This window comes from Solenopsis invicta, chromosome 6, assembly GCF_016802725.1.
Source record: "Solenopsis invicta isolate M01_SB chromosome 6, UNIL_Sinv_3.0, whole genome shotgun sequence".
NCBI lineage: Eukaryota > Metazoa > Arthropoda > Insecta > Hymenoptera > Formicidae > Solenopsis > Solenopsis invicta.
Window position 1 is genome coordinate 6,254,353 of NC_052669.1, and position 13,623 is coordinate 6,267,975.

The following is a 13,623-nucleotide window of genomic DNA, read 5'->3' on the forward strand; positions in this document are numbered from 1 at the left end:
CCTCCTTGAAGCAACATGCGATCAACGAACCGCAAACAATCAACATTTTGTGAAAGACACTCGTGACAATGTTTCGGTCAGAATAAATTTTTAGACAGTAACAATCATGAAGAACACAAAGTGATTTGAACGTGACTTCATGATCCCTCGCGGCGAATAGCGACTGATTGCAAGATCTATCAAAGAGCGAAGCGGCGATTCTCGAAGTCGTCGAGAAGCGCAGTGCAACGATTATTGATATATTAAATTTATTGCAACAATTAATTTAAAAAAAAGAAGTTTCCAATGTTGAAAATATTGATATATTTTATCATGATTCTTTAAAACGATCATTCTATAACTATGTTAATCTTTCAAATGATAAAGAGACTAAAACATATCTTCTAATTAATAATTTAAAATTTTCTAAACAATACACATTTTTGTTTTTGTGTTAATATTTTGAAAGGAAACAAAATTATTAATTTATCTCAACTGCAAAAAAGTATTGCTCATATTTCCTTATATGTAATTTTATATAATAAGAAATTACTTTTCATAAAAACCAAACATTGTCAGTGCGTGTACTGCCCAAACATAAGGATAAATAAAAAAAGAAAAAGATCTATTGTAATCCAAAATAAAAGAGCAAACTGACTCATCGGACAAATCCAATAAAACTGCACATTTAGCAAAAACTGAGTTTTGTCTGATACCTGGAAAAATTAAAAAACCATCAGTTTCTAGTAGTTTTCACAGTAGATAAATATTATAGCAGAATAAAAGAGTGGTTTCAAATGGAAAACATGCCATCTTGGTACATTTCTGAGACACGCTTTAATAAAATTGACAACATGTTACTGTTTAAAAAAAAGATGATTGCAAGAGAACGATCGCTTTTTTCATTTTTTTCTCATCAATTAGATAAGAAAAATCAATTCCTTAGAACAAGGGAAATCAATAAGAATAAGAAAAATACCTCTTACTCGTTATCCTCTTTTATTAATGCTATCTTCATTCCTTCGGCGCGAATGCGAGGTTATAAATCTACGATTATAATACACACACATTGATTAATGGTATTAGCATGCGGACTTGGATTCTAATTTGTAATAAAAGTTGTGTTAATCGATATCATAATCTTTAATTTGTTATTCATACATACCTGGTGAGAATTGCATGCACGTCAAGCTCCCGCTGCGTTTCGACGAAGGAGTACTTTGAAGCTCAAGGGGAGACAGTTTCAATTAACTTCTTGAGCACACAAAGGCGAATCGTCAATGATGAAAAGACGATATCGATGTGTAATCAGCGATCGCGCGAAACATTCGATGCGTTATCGCGAATGATCGACATTTATATGAGAAGCAATCTTTCGATCAGGGTTCATTTTTAACGGTTAACAATTAAGAGAAACATGGAATGATTTAAACGTGATCACGTGATACACGATCTCTCGCGGCGCAATTCACGATTTATCGAAAAGCGACATCTAATTGTTGAGAAGTGTAACATAAAAATCAATTTTATTATGATGAATTTGCAATAGTTTGAAATATAGAATTTATTAGAACATTGCAATATCGTAATGTATGCCACGTTTATATGCGCAAATACACACAAAACATTTACAAATGTGGATTTAAATAATATATGATACGATATATTTGAAACATATTTGAATTCTTTTCTCAAGATAACAAAAATTTGTAAAGAAAAATATCTCACTTTATGTATATCAATTTGTAATTATTTCAGTTTGTAAAATAAAATTGAAATTATATTTTAAGAACTGTATAAGGAAAGGAATGAGTAATAATTATGAAAAAATTCACAAATTGCAGTTATTTTTATTATATTTAAAAATTAAAAGTTACTCACTTATTAAAGCAGAACATCACCAAACAATCGACCAGAATCCATCTACTACGCAATCCTCATTAGTCTTACATAATTTATTGAATGTAGTTTCCAATGGAAAACCGATAATCTCTCTATCTTCTTGTATTCTGAAAGTAAACGTTGATTCATGTGTTCCTATAAAATATCTAAAAAGAAACAGAAAGGATCAACTATGATTCTTGCATTAATATAAGCCATATTACATGCAAGCATTTATTTTATAACAGATAATTTATTGAAAAAAATAGTCTGCATTCAATGTCCTATTTATAATGAAAACATTATATTGATATTCTTACCTAGCATATGAACAGATTATTTGATCAATAATGGCAACCCCGCCATCTTTAAATTTATTTATCACATATTCAGATGGCACATACTTCATGACTTTGTATTGAGGTAGATACGACTTGAGTTCTTCAAATTCTGAAAATTATTATTCAAGTTATTTAAATTTTCTTAATATTATATATCAATACATGTATAAAAGATACAGAGGCTAGCTTTTCAATCATAATTTATACATATTCAATATGTACCATATAACATCCTTCATTTATAAAATTATGAAAAGAAATTATTATTCATAACAACTTTTAACATTGATTTTAATAAATAAAAATTAACTTTAAATTAAAATTCTGTTATAAAGTAAAATTCATTTAGACCTAATAAAAAAATAATTTTAATTTGAATATTTTTAATTTTCTTTCTCTTTACGAAAGTCTATTTTTATTAATTTTAACTGATTATTTTCTTTTCCATCTTATCAATTTACTTTATTTGCAATTAGTTACAGAAAATTATAAATGTTTCATTAAACATTAAAAAGACAAAAATTGATTTCGTATGTAAAAATCTGCAAAATGTTTTCTATTGGTTTTAGAATTTGTAGAATTCTCAGATTTACCATACATTACAAGATGTATATACCGTATTGTTCTGCGTCTGTCGCAACAAATAATATAGTCAGTCCAAGTTTATCCATTTTCTTTTGTAATTGTAAGGCAGTATCCATTATCGTTGGTACTGACTCTTTGTGAGCTCTGATAAAATCGCGTCTTCTAAGATGAACGGCTAGATACGGTCCGCCTCTTGCATTTCGCCGTTTCTAACATTGAAAAAAAACCAGCTATGAATTTATTATTATAATATTAAAAAATAACAATTAATATTATAACAATTAACCTTTTCCTTAGTCCAATCCATTGGTCGTTTCGTATTATCATTCTCGTCTGTGGAATTCAGGAAGGTTTTTTTATAATTTTCCGCAACATCGTACAGCTCAGAATTATAACGCATGCTGCGTCTAGCTCTCCAGTACTCTTTAGATCCGTATTCATCGTGTAAAGCAATCTCCATGCGATCAAACATTACAGATCTGTGCAAAAAACACTAGTAAGATACTTTAAAAAAGGTAGAAATGTCCCGAGTATTTTACCTGTATCGTGTTGGCATGAGATTTTGAGAAAGATCACGTGCCATGCCGTGAAACTTGAGACATCTCACATCCCGAGCCGTGACGTTAGAATAGCCCCAGAATGGACCTGTATACAAATGCTGCTCCAATTTGTGATACCGCACAGAATCACGGTCACAGTCCACCAGCTCATTTTTATCCTCGAATTTACCAGTCTTAAACATTTCTTCATCGTTTTGCAGAATGTACAGACGATCGAGTTGCACCTCTCTGCCCCCGCACGAGTATTCTAAAATCAAACTGTTATACAGTCAAATAAATCAGTTATATCAAATCCTTGTAATACCAATAAAAGAAGAGATATTATATGTCAATATATGTATTAAATAAATTTAAATCTAATAGAAAATTATTTTTAATACTAGAGAATCTGTATTAAAAATAAAAAAAAAACATTTTATAAACATAAATTGATTAGACTATATCTCCCAAATTATTGAAACAAAGTATAAACTTTAGAAAATAGTCTCAATAGTTCTTCAATAGTTCTACAATTAAGAAACATAAAGAAATGTACCTTCCATAAATTTGTACATTTCAATAACTGGTATGTATCGTTGCAGACTTGTAATGTCAAAGAAAGTGCCCCAGGGTAGACGCTCTTGAGATTTCACGTTTCTACTTCGCCAGTGATACAGATTACCTAGAACAGAGGAATCAAGAGATGCATACATTGATTGTCTAAAAATTATAAATTCTGCGAAATATATCTCCAATACATCTTTATGTATTACCCCATGGTGGTAAAACCAATTGCCATTGGAATTCCCTATCTCTCTCAATTAGTCTTTTGAGAAAAATGGCGACGCGAATGTACACATCCCTTCTGAGATTAAAGCCTTCACCAGGATTTACATCATAAAGGATGTAACTGTAAAAAAACTGTATAGTAAGTTTTTGCTCAGAAATAAAACAAAAAGTATAAATATAATGTGGAAATGGGAAAAATGTAAAAATAAACCAAAAGCTTTTTTCAACCCTCTATAATACTGTGTGACATAAAGTTGTATTCCCATCTATATTTTATAAGTCTCAATGAGAAAGTTACATATTTATAAATTTTATATTTTTAACTCTGTTCTGTTCAAATTTACTATATAATCAAATTACTATATAATCACATTGTTTAAATCAATATGATAAAAAGCTCTAAGAAATAAAAAAATTTTCATAGAAATCTTACATTGACAAAATCATCAAATACCAGAGTTGTTTAATAAAATATTTGTAAAAAAATAAAATATCATTTAAGTCAAAGTCCAATGGAATGACAAATTTTATTGACATAAGTAAATGTAGATGAGAATTAAGATAGATGTCTTAAGATTTAAAAAAATATAGATATATTAATAGGGTTGGCTAGTAACTAGTTAAAAAGTTAAAGTTATATAATAATGTTAAAAAGTTATTAACTTTTAACTAAACCTAATTCATTTTAAATAATTTAATTTTTAACTTTAGTTATTATTTTTTAAATAATACAAACTTAAATTTATTAATTTTTTCCTCAAGTTAAAAATTTTTCTATATAAAAGAAAAAATATATTTTCACATAAAAAACACTATTTCTTTGTTATTCCACATACACTTAAATAACAAAATATTAAAATTTGTTTACTGATCTATATTTTAATCATTTTGAATAATTTTAAAACTTACAAATTTTTAATATAAATAAAACTTTTTAAAATTAAATTTTAACTTAAGTTAACTTAATCGTAACATAACTTTTAACAAGGTAATTTTTTGTTCATGTAATTTTTAATAAAATTAATTTTGTAAGCCATTAACTTTTTAATTTAATTTAGTTAAATTACCTTACCCAACCCAGTATATTTGTATATAACTTTCAAGTTATATTAAGATTTATATATTAAAATATATAAATTAGAGATAAAAGTACAGGCAATGAAACTTCATTAATGTTTCTAAAATTTTTTTAACAAACAAAAAATTCGATTATAAAAGGTTAACCTGACAAGACAAATTCGTAAATTTTAACTTTCTTCAACATGCAATCTCAATAATTCCTGACCGTTTCCCTGCGAAGTGATTTTGAGTGAAACATCTCTTCGAATCCTCGGTGCACTCATCCGGCGCCTCGCAAAATTCAGACTCGATGCCGTTCCCAAAGCGCGCTATCAAGATAACCATACATAAAATTTTCAAGGTAAACATCTTTCACTCTCTCAAGTCTCAGGTCTCAGGTGTCTTTTACAACAGCTTCGTATGTTGGAAATTTGGAAAGAGAAGGAAAACGCACCTCAGGGCGGCGATAAAAAAGCAAATTTCTTATATCGAGCACGGAAAAAATAGGTTAAGTTAACTGAACTCTTGCACTCTATTGTACTTATTCATCTCTCTTCTCTCCTTCTCTCTAATGTCCGATTATGTTCTCTATCTCGTTCCGAGTGTAGAAAGCACATATAGTGCAGCCGTGCAGTAGACCTCGAATGTGATCGACGATATCGAGAAACATCGATAAATGTTTCTGCAACTTCTAGGTGTCACGTAGAGATTCACCGGGATTACCCGGCTTTTGTGTGCCGTCGTGGATTCTTTGAGCGCATGCTACTCGACGATTCGGTATAAACGCCTCGCTCTCGGCTCGCCTGTTATCCGACTTCATCACGTCATCGTGCCTCTCGAGATCTCTCTATTCTCTCTGTCGCCAACCGATTTCCCATTGTTTCATCGAACTGACGATCGTCAACAAAGTTGTTCTTGCGACAGACAATGCAATCCATAAAATCATGAGCCTTTACGAGGTAATTGATTTCGGTACTTGTAATTTTTAGCAGATAGCAAGAAAACGCGTAATTTGTAAACCTTTTTCTGTTAAACAGAATCCGAATTGCGTGCCTCTGGAGGAACTGCAATTGAATATTAAGAATGACGGGGTGATTGTCGTAATAAATGCACTGGTATGTTAATCTTTGAATTGTACATTGTAGCTCTTAAAGTTTATGTGTCATCTTGAATGGATATCTTTCAACGATTGTACATATATGAGCCAGATGTTAGCTTTCCCAATAGGCACATTGTGCAAATATTGCATAATATGGTCTCACGATTGATGAAAATTTTGCAATATTGCACTAAGATGATATGTCTTAATGCAGGAGTTTTATTGAAATAAAATTTCTAGATATTTGTCAAAAACTAGACAAGTCAAAGTTTAAAGTATAAATACCTATTTTATGATTATTTCAAAAATTGATTGTTCATTTAAAATTTTATCATGTTGAATCTAATATTTTATGCTACAATATTTCTACATTATAATTTAGGACTAATTATGCATTTCTGTAAACATATATGAATTATATTTCTAAATGTTATACATAAAACAGCTAAAATTGTTTTTAATTATTAATTTTCTTCTAAATTTAATTTTGCAAATATGTCATTAAAATGAATCAACATACCATCATGGCTTTACTGAAATATTATTTCAAAATTATATGAGCAGTTATCAATATTTTATAAAAGGTCAATATTACTATATCTATTTTTATAAATATACCTACATGATTGGAAATCATAACTTTTATGCAAGATCTTATCATATAATTTAATAAAGTTGTCCTATTAGGATTGTTATTCAAATTCCTATATATCATTGAATATTGAATTTTAGAATGAGAAATGGGCAGACAAACGATACTTCCTACGTTACGAAGAGCCAGAGATATACAATGAAGATGGATCAGAAATTGAGGGTGCAAAGGATTATTGGTTGGAGATTGTGAACTACATAATCGAGGATTTAAACTGGCTACTGAATCTTCCATTTTATCAGTATGATAAAGCAGTTAATTCTTTCAATATTGCATTAATCCTGCATCTGCCATCAGATTTTTACTCCTTCCATCTGCAATCTGTATTTTCTGTCCAGTTCAAATTTTTTTACTGTTCAAAAAATCGGAAAATATTTAGAATTACAATTTCTATTTCTATTATATTACCAAATTGTTATTTTTCTATTTTAGACTTTCAAAAAATCTGGAAAAATTTAACTCAAATATTAAAATCTTTATTTAAAAATTGAAATTTGCACAGTAAATTTGAGAATAATATTATGCTTATGCCAAAGAAAATCTAGATTGTGGAAAAAGAGTTAACGACGACATGTATTTTACTTTAGTTATTACAAGTGGCTCTTTTTATTTAGATTCTGGTCCAATATTGTGTACAATACTTCGATTATGGATACTTTGGTATCCTTTTTACAAGAGGCCCCACCCTTTTACGCTTTAGAAAATTTTCCCAACGAACCAAAAATGCTGGAGGCATTAGAGAATCTTCGTCGCAACATACTTATCGTTTTTGCGCGTCTCTGCACAAACAAACAGAGTCCATCGGAGTACATGAAATGTCCATTTCTCGGAAACCTATTGTACGACAATTATATATTTACGATACCGATTATATTTGATCTGTGTCAATTGTACGGTAGGGAAAATGCCAAAATAGTAGAGAAAATTGTACAGGATGTATTTAATGTACAGCCAATGTACAACGATGACCTTCAGAAATCTGTGCCGTGCCTTATAAAGGTGATGTATAACTGTTTAATAATCATAAAAAAAGAAACATTAACTTTTTGTATCATATTTTGATCACTGATTTTATAAGAAAGTTTAGTCATAAATATGAATGAATAGATATGATTGATTCTTCAATTAAATTCTCTTAAAAATGTAATCGCTGTATAAATAAAAGTAGAAATTTGTAGATTGTCAAGAAATTACAGATCTATAATTTTTAGTTTAACTAAATTAATCAGTTTGTCATTCCTATTATAGGCTCTCCAAAATGTTGAACGGAGATTTGAAAATAGTCTAAGTAATGCAACTGAGGCAGTGGCACTTTCAGAGAGAAAGGATAATTCCGCTGAGATGACACTATACAATTTAGAAGATTTAATACTCTATATTTTAGATGTATCGTCAACTCTCACTGTGTTATTGAAAAGCTATCCTCCAGTAACTGCCACATTTCATAGAGATGACTTCATAAACAAGTGAATAAAAATATTTTATTACTAATATTTAATTTACAGTTTTAAATTAATATTTTTAGTAACATACATTTATGCTTTGACTAAACCAATTTTTTTTAATATTTAAATGATTTTTACTAAATCCAAATTTTTTTATTCATACATGTGCATACTTTGCCCAAAATATTTTTTATATCTGTGTCACTATATCGTTTTTGTTTGCTAGGATAGTTTCATTATATGGAAATACGATACCTGAGATGTACAAAAAACTAGACAAGTTGGCATATAGCGAGGAAAGTATGCCAAAGTACATTGAATTGAAGCATCGTCTAGATGTAACCAGAGTAGAAATGTTAAACCTCTATCGAATTATTACCTATGAACCCATATTAAAGATTCAGGAAAAAATGTAAGGATAAATACTGTTTTATGATAAAAACATGGACATATTCTGATTAAATATTTAATTTACTTACTGATATCACATCTGTAGGAACACGATAACGGAAGACGAGATAAGAACTTGCATAGACGAATATTTGAATTCACTAATGACTGCTATATCTGAAAAAGAATTTATTATGGATTTTCATAGGTTTTACCCAATTAATGTTGATCTTGATATTATGACCAAACTTTGTCCTGAAATGTATCCTTTTTTCAAACAGACTTGTTATATTATTATACAAGAGAGATTTTTAAAAATCTGGATTTTCTTTACATATTCAAATAATCAGTGATACAATAAAGCATGATTATATATTACAAGCTTTGCATGCATCGATTGGAAATATTAAGACGTCTAATGCATCGCTCAATAATACAAATGTAAGTAACAATCTTGCAAACATATGTATAAGTTTGTTAAAAAATTTTATATTATCTTATGTGTTATAGATAGCTGTCGCTGGATGTAGTGGTATTCAAGGCAACCAACAAAAGAAACATTCCAATGATGTGAATGGTATAAATAGTAAGACAAACTTTGTTTCAAAAGAGCCCGAAAACATAATGTCTCTCATTCAGGAAGTGAAAGAAATTTTATCCGACTATGGCGAAGGTTTCATACAGGTAAGATTTTGTGTTTTACATTAAATTTATTAATTTAAAAATCGAAATAATGAATTAAAAGCAAAGTACTCACTACTAGTACTGAATTCACCAAATAAAGAAAAAAAATATGTAGCATTTTTATAAATTTGTGCAATCTAAAATTTTCAGCTATGTTTAAAGCATTATAATTATAATGTTGAATCTGTGATAAATGCACTTCTGGAAGATTCTTTACCGAATAAATTGAAAAAATTTGATACAACAATACCATATATACCACCAGATCTAATGGTATGTAATAAAATAACTCTGATGTTATATAATAAGCAAAAGTAGCAAAGATTAATGTAAAGTATATATCCTTTTAGGAAGAAGCATCGGGTCCTGTGGAATTCCTGGCCGATGCAAATCTGGCCAATAATTTTCAAGAATCGACAGTTTCCCACAACGATGATCTTGAAGTTGTGACAGAAGATTTTGCAAATGCATTAAACATAGGGAAAAAGTAATCATTCAATTTGTACAAAATTTATATTACATTTTACCATTAATTCTTTCTTTTCCTGTTATAATTAAATACCAATTCTCCTTTTTTAGGAAAGATAAGTACAGAAATGCAAATGAATTGTTGAATGATAAATCTGATATTAAGAAATCGTGGAATATTTATGAGAAGTATAGCCTTGTCGATGAATATGATGACGAATATGACGACACATATGATAGCCATAACATTCGTAGCAGTGTAACGGATGATTCTACAGAAATAGATGGAAAATCCTTCAGAACTCCAAGGGTTAGTATAAATATTATCTTGAGCTTTAAAGTTTTATATAATTTTTGTATTTTTGTTTACCACTAAAACACAAATTTGGAACCTAGGTATTTCATACACGTGACAAAAATAATACTAGTTCGGAGGATGAGACCGAAGATGAGCAACCTGTACAGAATAATAAACATTTTGTTCAAAATCCTGCGGAATTACGTGCTAAAGCCGAACAGCGAAGACAACAATGCGCAAGGGAAGGCAACAATGCGCATGGTAAATTGCAATTTTCTCATACAAATTTCTTTGAAACCAGTTACAGTTTCATGAAGCTGTTAACATACAATAGCAGATATCAAATAAAAAGACTTATTTTTATTTAGCAAATATACAAAATCGCTGTTTTAACTTAGAAATGTAAATCACTTATATTTACACAGTTCAATAAAATATTATATATTAATGATTTATTACATTCTGGAATATGTAAAATAATACTAATTGTATAATTTAAAACTAAAATTGTAGAATATAATTTAACTAATACTTAGAATAACTTTGATCACGTTTCTCTTGTTTAATCTGCTTGTTTACATATCCTAGATGGAAAAACTCTGATATAATATTTTGGCGATTCAATAAAACTTCCATTATTAAGCATTTACTCTTTAGACTGTATTTTTTTGTTTTTTTTTAAGGCAAAGGTCAAAAGCAACAAGACAATGGTTCGGTTAATAAGAAGAAAACTGTGTACAAGTCTACACGACGCAATAGCTATCGACGTATGGGTGCCCAGATAAAAAGAAGACAAGGAATGGTTCCATCTTAGAGTGGCGCATTTTTTTGCAAATGCAAGAGATCCGACGCTGTACATACTGCCAAAAAAATTAAACACTTTAGTTATTTAATTATCCTGCAGAAATAAACGTTCTTATAAATTTCTATTTGTCAGTTTAATTATTGCGAACTGAAAATTTCAATGAATAAATATGCATGTTCTATGTCACATTGTTTCAGAAGTTTTTAGAGAAACGTTGTACTTGTTCAGTGATCCTTTACTATCGTCAGCGCTCTCAATCTATTTAATTCGGTGTTTATAACGCGCTGATGTTCTTCCTCAGGTACTATTGTGCTTGACATGAATTCCGAAGAATACTGAATAGGCATCAGTTGCGTGTATAACTGCGTCGCATGACCATAGTAATTTAATTGTATCATGATTACAGCGTGAATGCTCGGATTGATGTACTCCAATCTCTTTCCGAGAAACATCGGTAATTCTGTGAGCAACTGAGCATGTATAGTTTTCAGCTCTTTAGCGGCCACCTCTTCCGCTCGTCGCTCTCTCTCTACCTTTGCGATATGATTCGCGGACTTGTCCTTCTTCTCTTGTAACTTTTTTACACGATTATACACAGTTTTCCACGTGGTTACTAGTTCCTCGCGCTTTGCTATCGCTGCAGAGATAGTCATAAATTCATTTCTGAACTTCTTCAGAGGTTCTATAAACGTCTTATGGCACAAGCTGCTGATTTCCTGAACATTTTTTCCCACCTAAAATAACGAAATGTAAAGCGAGTTATCTCGAGAAAAAATGTTAATCACATACTCTTAGTACATACAATTCTTATCTCCTTCTCTCCTGCATATTTTTCTTTGAAATATTAGTACTATCCTGGTGAAAAATTTTATCAGAATTTTTCGTATAATTTTTCAAAATATATAAACTTTAGAATTTTGTATAATTTTACTTTTTAGAAAATTTGTAAGATTTTTTAATATTAATTGGGAACACTTTAGGAATTATAAAAAAATATCTTTTTAAAAATTCTTCACAGATATATCTAATTTCTAAAATAATTATAATAAATATTTCTCTAAGATTTCTCATTCTATAATTTCTGGTATAATTTTATAAAATCTGGAAAAATTGAGTGTTTTTAAAAAATTATAGGATGAGAAATCTTAGAATATTTCAGAATTCATATATATGAAAAATTCTTAGAAGATGGATATAATTTGTATAATTCTAAAAATAATTTTATCAGAGAGAGAGAGAGAGAGAAAGAATGTAATTGGTTGTAACATTTATATACAACTTTTTAAATATAAAATCTTACAAATACTTTCTAAAGATATTAAAGTATATGAGAGAACTACTCGGTTATTTTTGTATAAAGTGATAAAAAATTAATTCAAACAATTATGAGTAGAAATTAAGTTTACTTACTTGTGTAGCGACAGAATAGTATTCCTCTACTATTCTTCTACATTCATCGTTATTTTGCGCCAATCCACAGTTGATCAGATTAGTACTTAATCGTTGATCAGCTCTGTCCAAATTTGTCAAAGCTCCTATATATTTCTTCATTTCCTTAATCAATTTTCTTATCGCACTTTCAACACTTAAAAAAAGAATAGACGTGTATACATAAACCTAGTGAAAAATTTTCTAAGAATTTTTCAAATTTTCTGTATAATTTTATGTTTTAAAAAATGGATCGAATAATGTCAATTTTTTTAGTATTTATAAAGTGTTCCAATTTGTATAAAAAAATTTAAAAAGAAAATGTTTTACTAGAAAATATTGTTAAATTTTGTCTTTTAAAGTAACCATATCAAGTGCGACATAAAAATCTAATTATTTATAAAAAGATAATTAAAGGAGTTTATGTACTTGTAAATCGTAACAAAGAAAGAGCTCATAGAGTGTAACATATAATCACTAGATAGATGCTAACAATTTCCATCAAGAGTACATACTAGATGAGCTTTTGAACAATAGTGTCTAACTCCTTATCTTCTGCATAAGACAAAAGTGGTGGCGCAGAAGTTGGTCTCTGAGTCAAGTAATTTTTCTTCAAAGGATTCCTACAACATATGTCTTATGTAAATTCGCATTCTAATACACTATATAATATTCAAAGCATTTTAGAGATTAGTTCACTTCACTTACCACGTCATATTCGATGTCTACATAGACGATTCTAAAGTTCAGACCAATTCAGATGACAATTTTGGTGTTGCACTTATCTGCAATCTATCCGTATCTGATAAATATTTATTTTTAAGCTTTCATCTTAAATTTGAATACAAGTACATTCATTTGATGTGTTTCTAGTTAAAAATAAAGGTTTGAAAAAGAAAAATCGTCGCCCGATTCCAACAGTAAAAATTAAGCACTAAAGTTGACATGATTTAAAGGTTAAGAAACCTGTCATGTTGAACTTAAATGAAGGAATGTGAGCATGCGCCAAGCGTACGCACTAGAAATAGTGCGCGAAATATAAAATATATTTAAAAAAATTGGCAAGTAGTAACACCCTATCTATATTTTTATCTTAATAGCATTTCAATTTACAACTATAAAACAAATTTACTTACGCTTTTATTTATTCAATTTCCTTTGAAGTTTTCGGCCAAAGTAAA

The 13,623-nt window shown here is 29.3% G+C and overlaps 4 protein-coding genes across 8 annotated transcripts in view; 1 reads left to right on the forward strand and 3 right to left on the reverse strand.

The window, feature by feature from the left end:
- Positions 1–1,408, reverse strand: part of LOC105201047 (histone-lysine N-methyltransferase 2D) — a 35,517-nt gene extending 34,109 nt beyond the window's left edge. For 3 of the 4 annotated variants that reach the window (XM_039451228.1, XM_039451227.1, XM_039451225.1), the window contains exon 1: positions 959–1,377. The gene's annotated coding sequence lies outside the window, so the exon portion shown is untranslated. Of the gene's footprint in view, positions 1–958 lie in introns of all 4 variants that reach the window. The other variant, XM_039451226.1, reaches the window with a different exon arrangement.
- Positions 1,409–1,809: 401 nt separating this feature from the next.
- Positions 1,810–5,711, reverse strand: LOC105201090 (GDP-fucose protein O-fucosyltransferase 2). The gene is made up of 8 exons (XM_011168968.3): positions 5,400–5,711; positions 4,099–4,235; positions 3,882–4,007; positions 3,326–3,593; positions 3,073–3,265; positions 2,818–2,995; positions 2,181–2,310; positions 1,810–2,027 (listed from the first exon to the last, which is right to left on the reverse strand). The coding sequence occupies exons 1-8, from the start codon at positions 5,540–5,542 to the stop codon at positions 1,877–1,879; spliced, it is 1,326 nt and encodes a 441-aa protein (XP_011167270.2). The 5' UTR covers positions 5,543–5,711; the 3' UTR covers positions 1,810–1,876.
- Positions 5,712–5,817: 106 nt separating this feature from the next.
- On the forward strand, positions 5,818–11,138 carry LOC105201077 (activating signal cointegrator 1 complex subunit 2). Its single transcript, XM_011168936.3, has 14 exons — positions 5,818–6,132; positions 6,211–6,288; positions 7,005–7,165; positions 7,539–7,923; positions 8,173–8,390; positions 8,596–8,781; positions 8,866–9,021; positions 9,110–9,200; positions 9,270–9,443; positions 9,594–9,716; positions 9,794–9,930; positions 10,023–10,221; positions 10,308–10,470; positions 10,893–11,138. The coding sequence occupies exons 1-14, from the start codon at positions 6,118–6,120 to the stop codon at positions 11,021–11,023; spliced, it is 2,217 nt and encodes a 738-aa protein (XP_011167238.1). The 5' UTR covers positions 5,818–6,117; the 3' UTR covers positions 11,024–11,138.
- On the reverse strand, positions 10,550–13,420 carry LOC105201069 (bridging integrator 3). 2 transcript variants are annotated; one of them, XM_011168928.3, is made up of 5 exons: positions 13,151–13,420; positions 12,958–13,065; positions 12,425–12,599; positions 11,235–11,748; positions 10,550–11,069 (listed from the first exon to the last, which is right to left on the reverse strand). In XM_011168928.3, exons 1-4 carry the CDS (start codon positions 13,156–13,158, stop codon positions 11,239–11,241), a joined length of 801 nt encoding a protein of 266 aa, XP_011167230.1. In that variant the 5' UTR covers positions 13,159–13,420; the 3' UTR covers positions 10,550–11,069; positions 11,235–11,238. The 2 variants fall into 2 exon arrangements, with proteins under 2 accessions (XP_011167230.1, XP_025991176.1); XM_026135391.2 differs by having other exon boundaries at positions 10,550–11,748; positions 13,151–13,419.
- Between the last annotated feature and the right edge of the window lie 203 nt (positions 13,421–13,623).

Coding starts and splice junctions, on each gene's coding strand:
- LOC105201069 (XM_011168928.3), bottom strand. Junction 12,600..12,957: donor ATTGTTCAAAAGCTCATCTA/GTATGTACTCTT, acceptor TCTTTTTTTAAG/TGTTGAAAGTGCGATAAGAA. Junction 11,749..12,424: donor ACTATTCTGTCGCTACACAA/GTAAGTAAACTT, acceptor TCGTTATTTTAG/GTGGGAAAAAATGTTCAGGA.
- LOC105201090 (XM_011168968.3), bottom strand. CDS start 5,542: ATGTTTACCTTGAAAATTTTATGTATGGTTATCTTGATAGCGCGCTTT. Junction 4,236..5,399: donor AATCACTTCGCAGGGAAACG/GTCAGGAATTAT, acceptor GTTTTTTTACAG/TTACATCCTTTATGATGTAA. Junction 2,028..2,180: donor ATAATCTGTTCATATGCTAG/GTAAGAATATCA, acceptor GTTTCTTTTTAG/ATATTTTATAGGAACACATG.
- LOC105201077 (XM_011168936.3), top strand. Junction 9,444..9,593: donor ATGGCGAAGGTTTCATACAG/GTAAGATTTTGT, acceptor TAAAATTTTCAG/CTATGTTTAAAGCATTATAA. Junction 10,471..10,892: donor GGAAGGCAACAATGCGCATG/GTAAATTGCAAT, acceptor TTTTTTTTTAAG/GCAAAGGTCAAAAGCAACAA.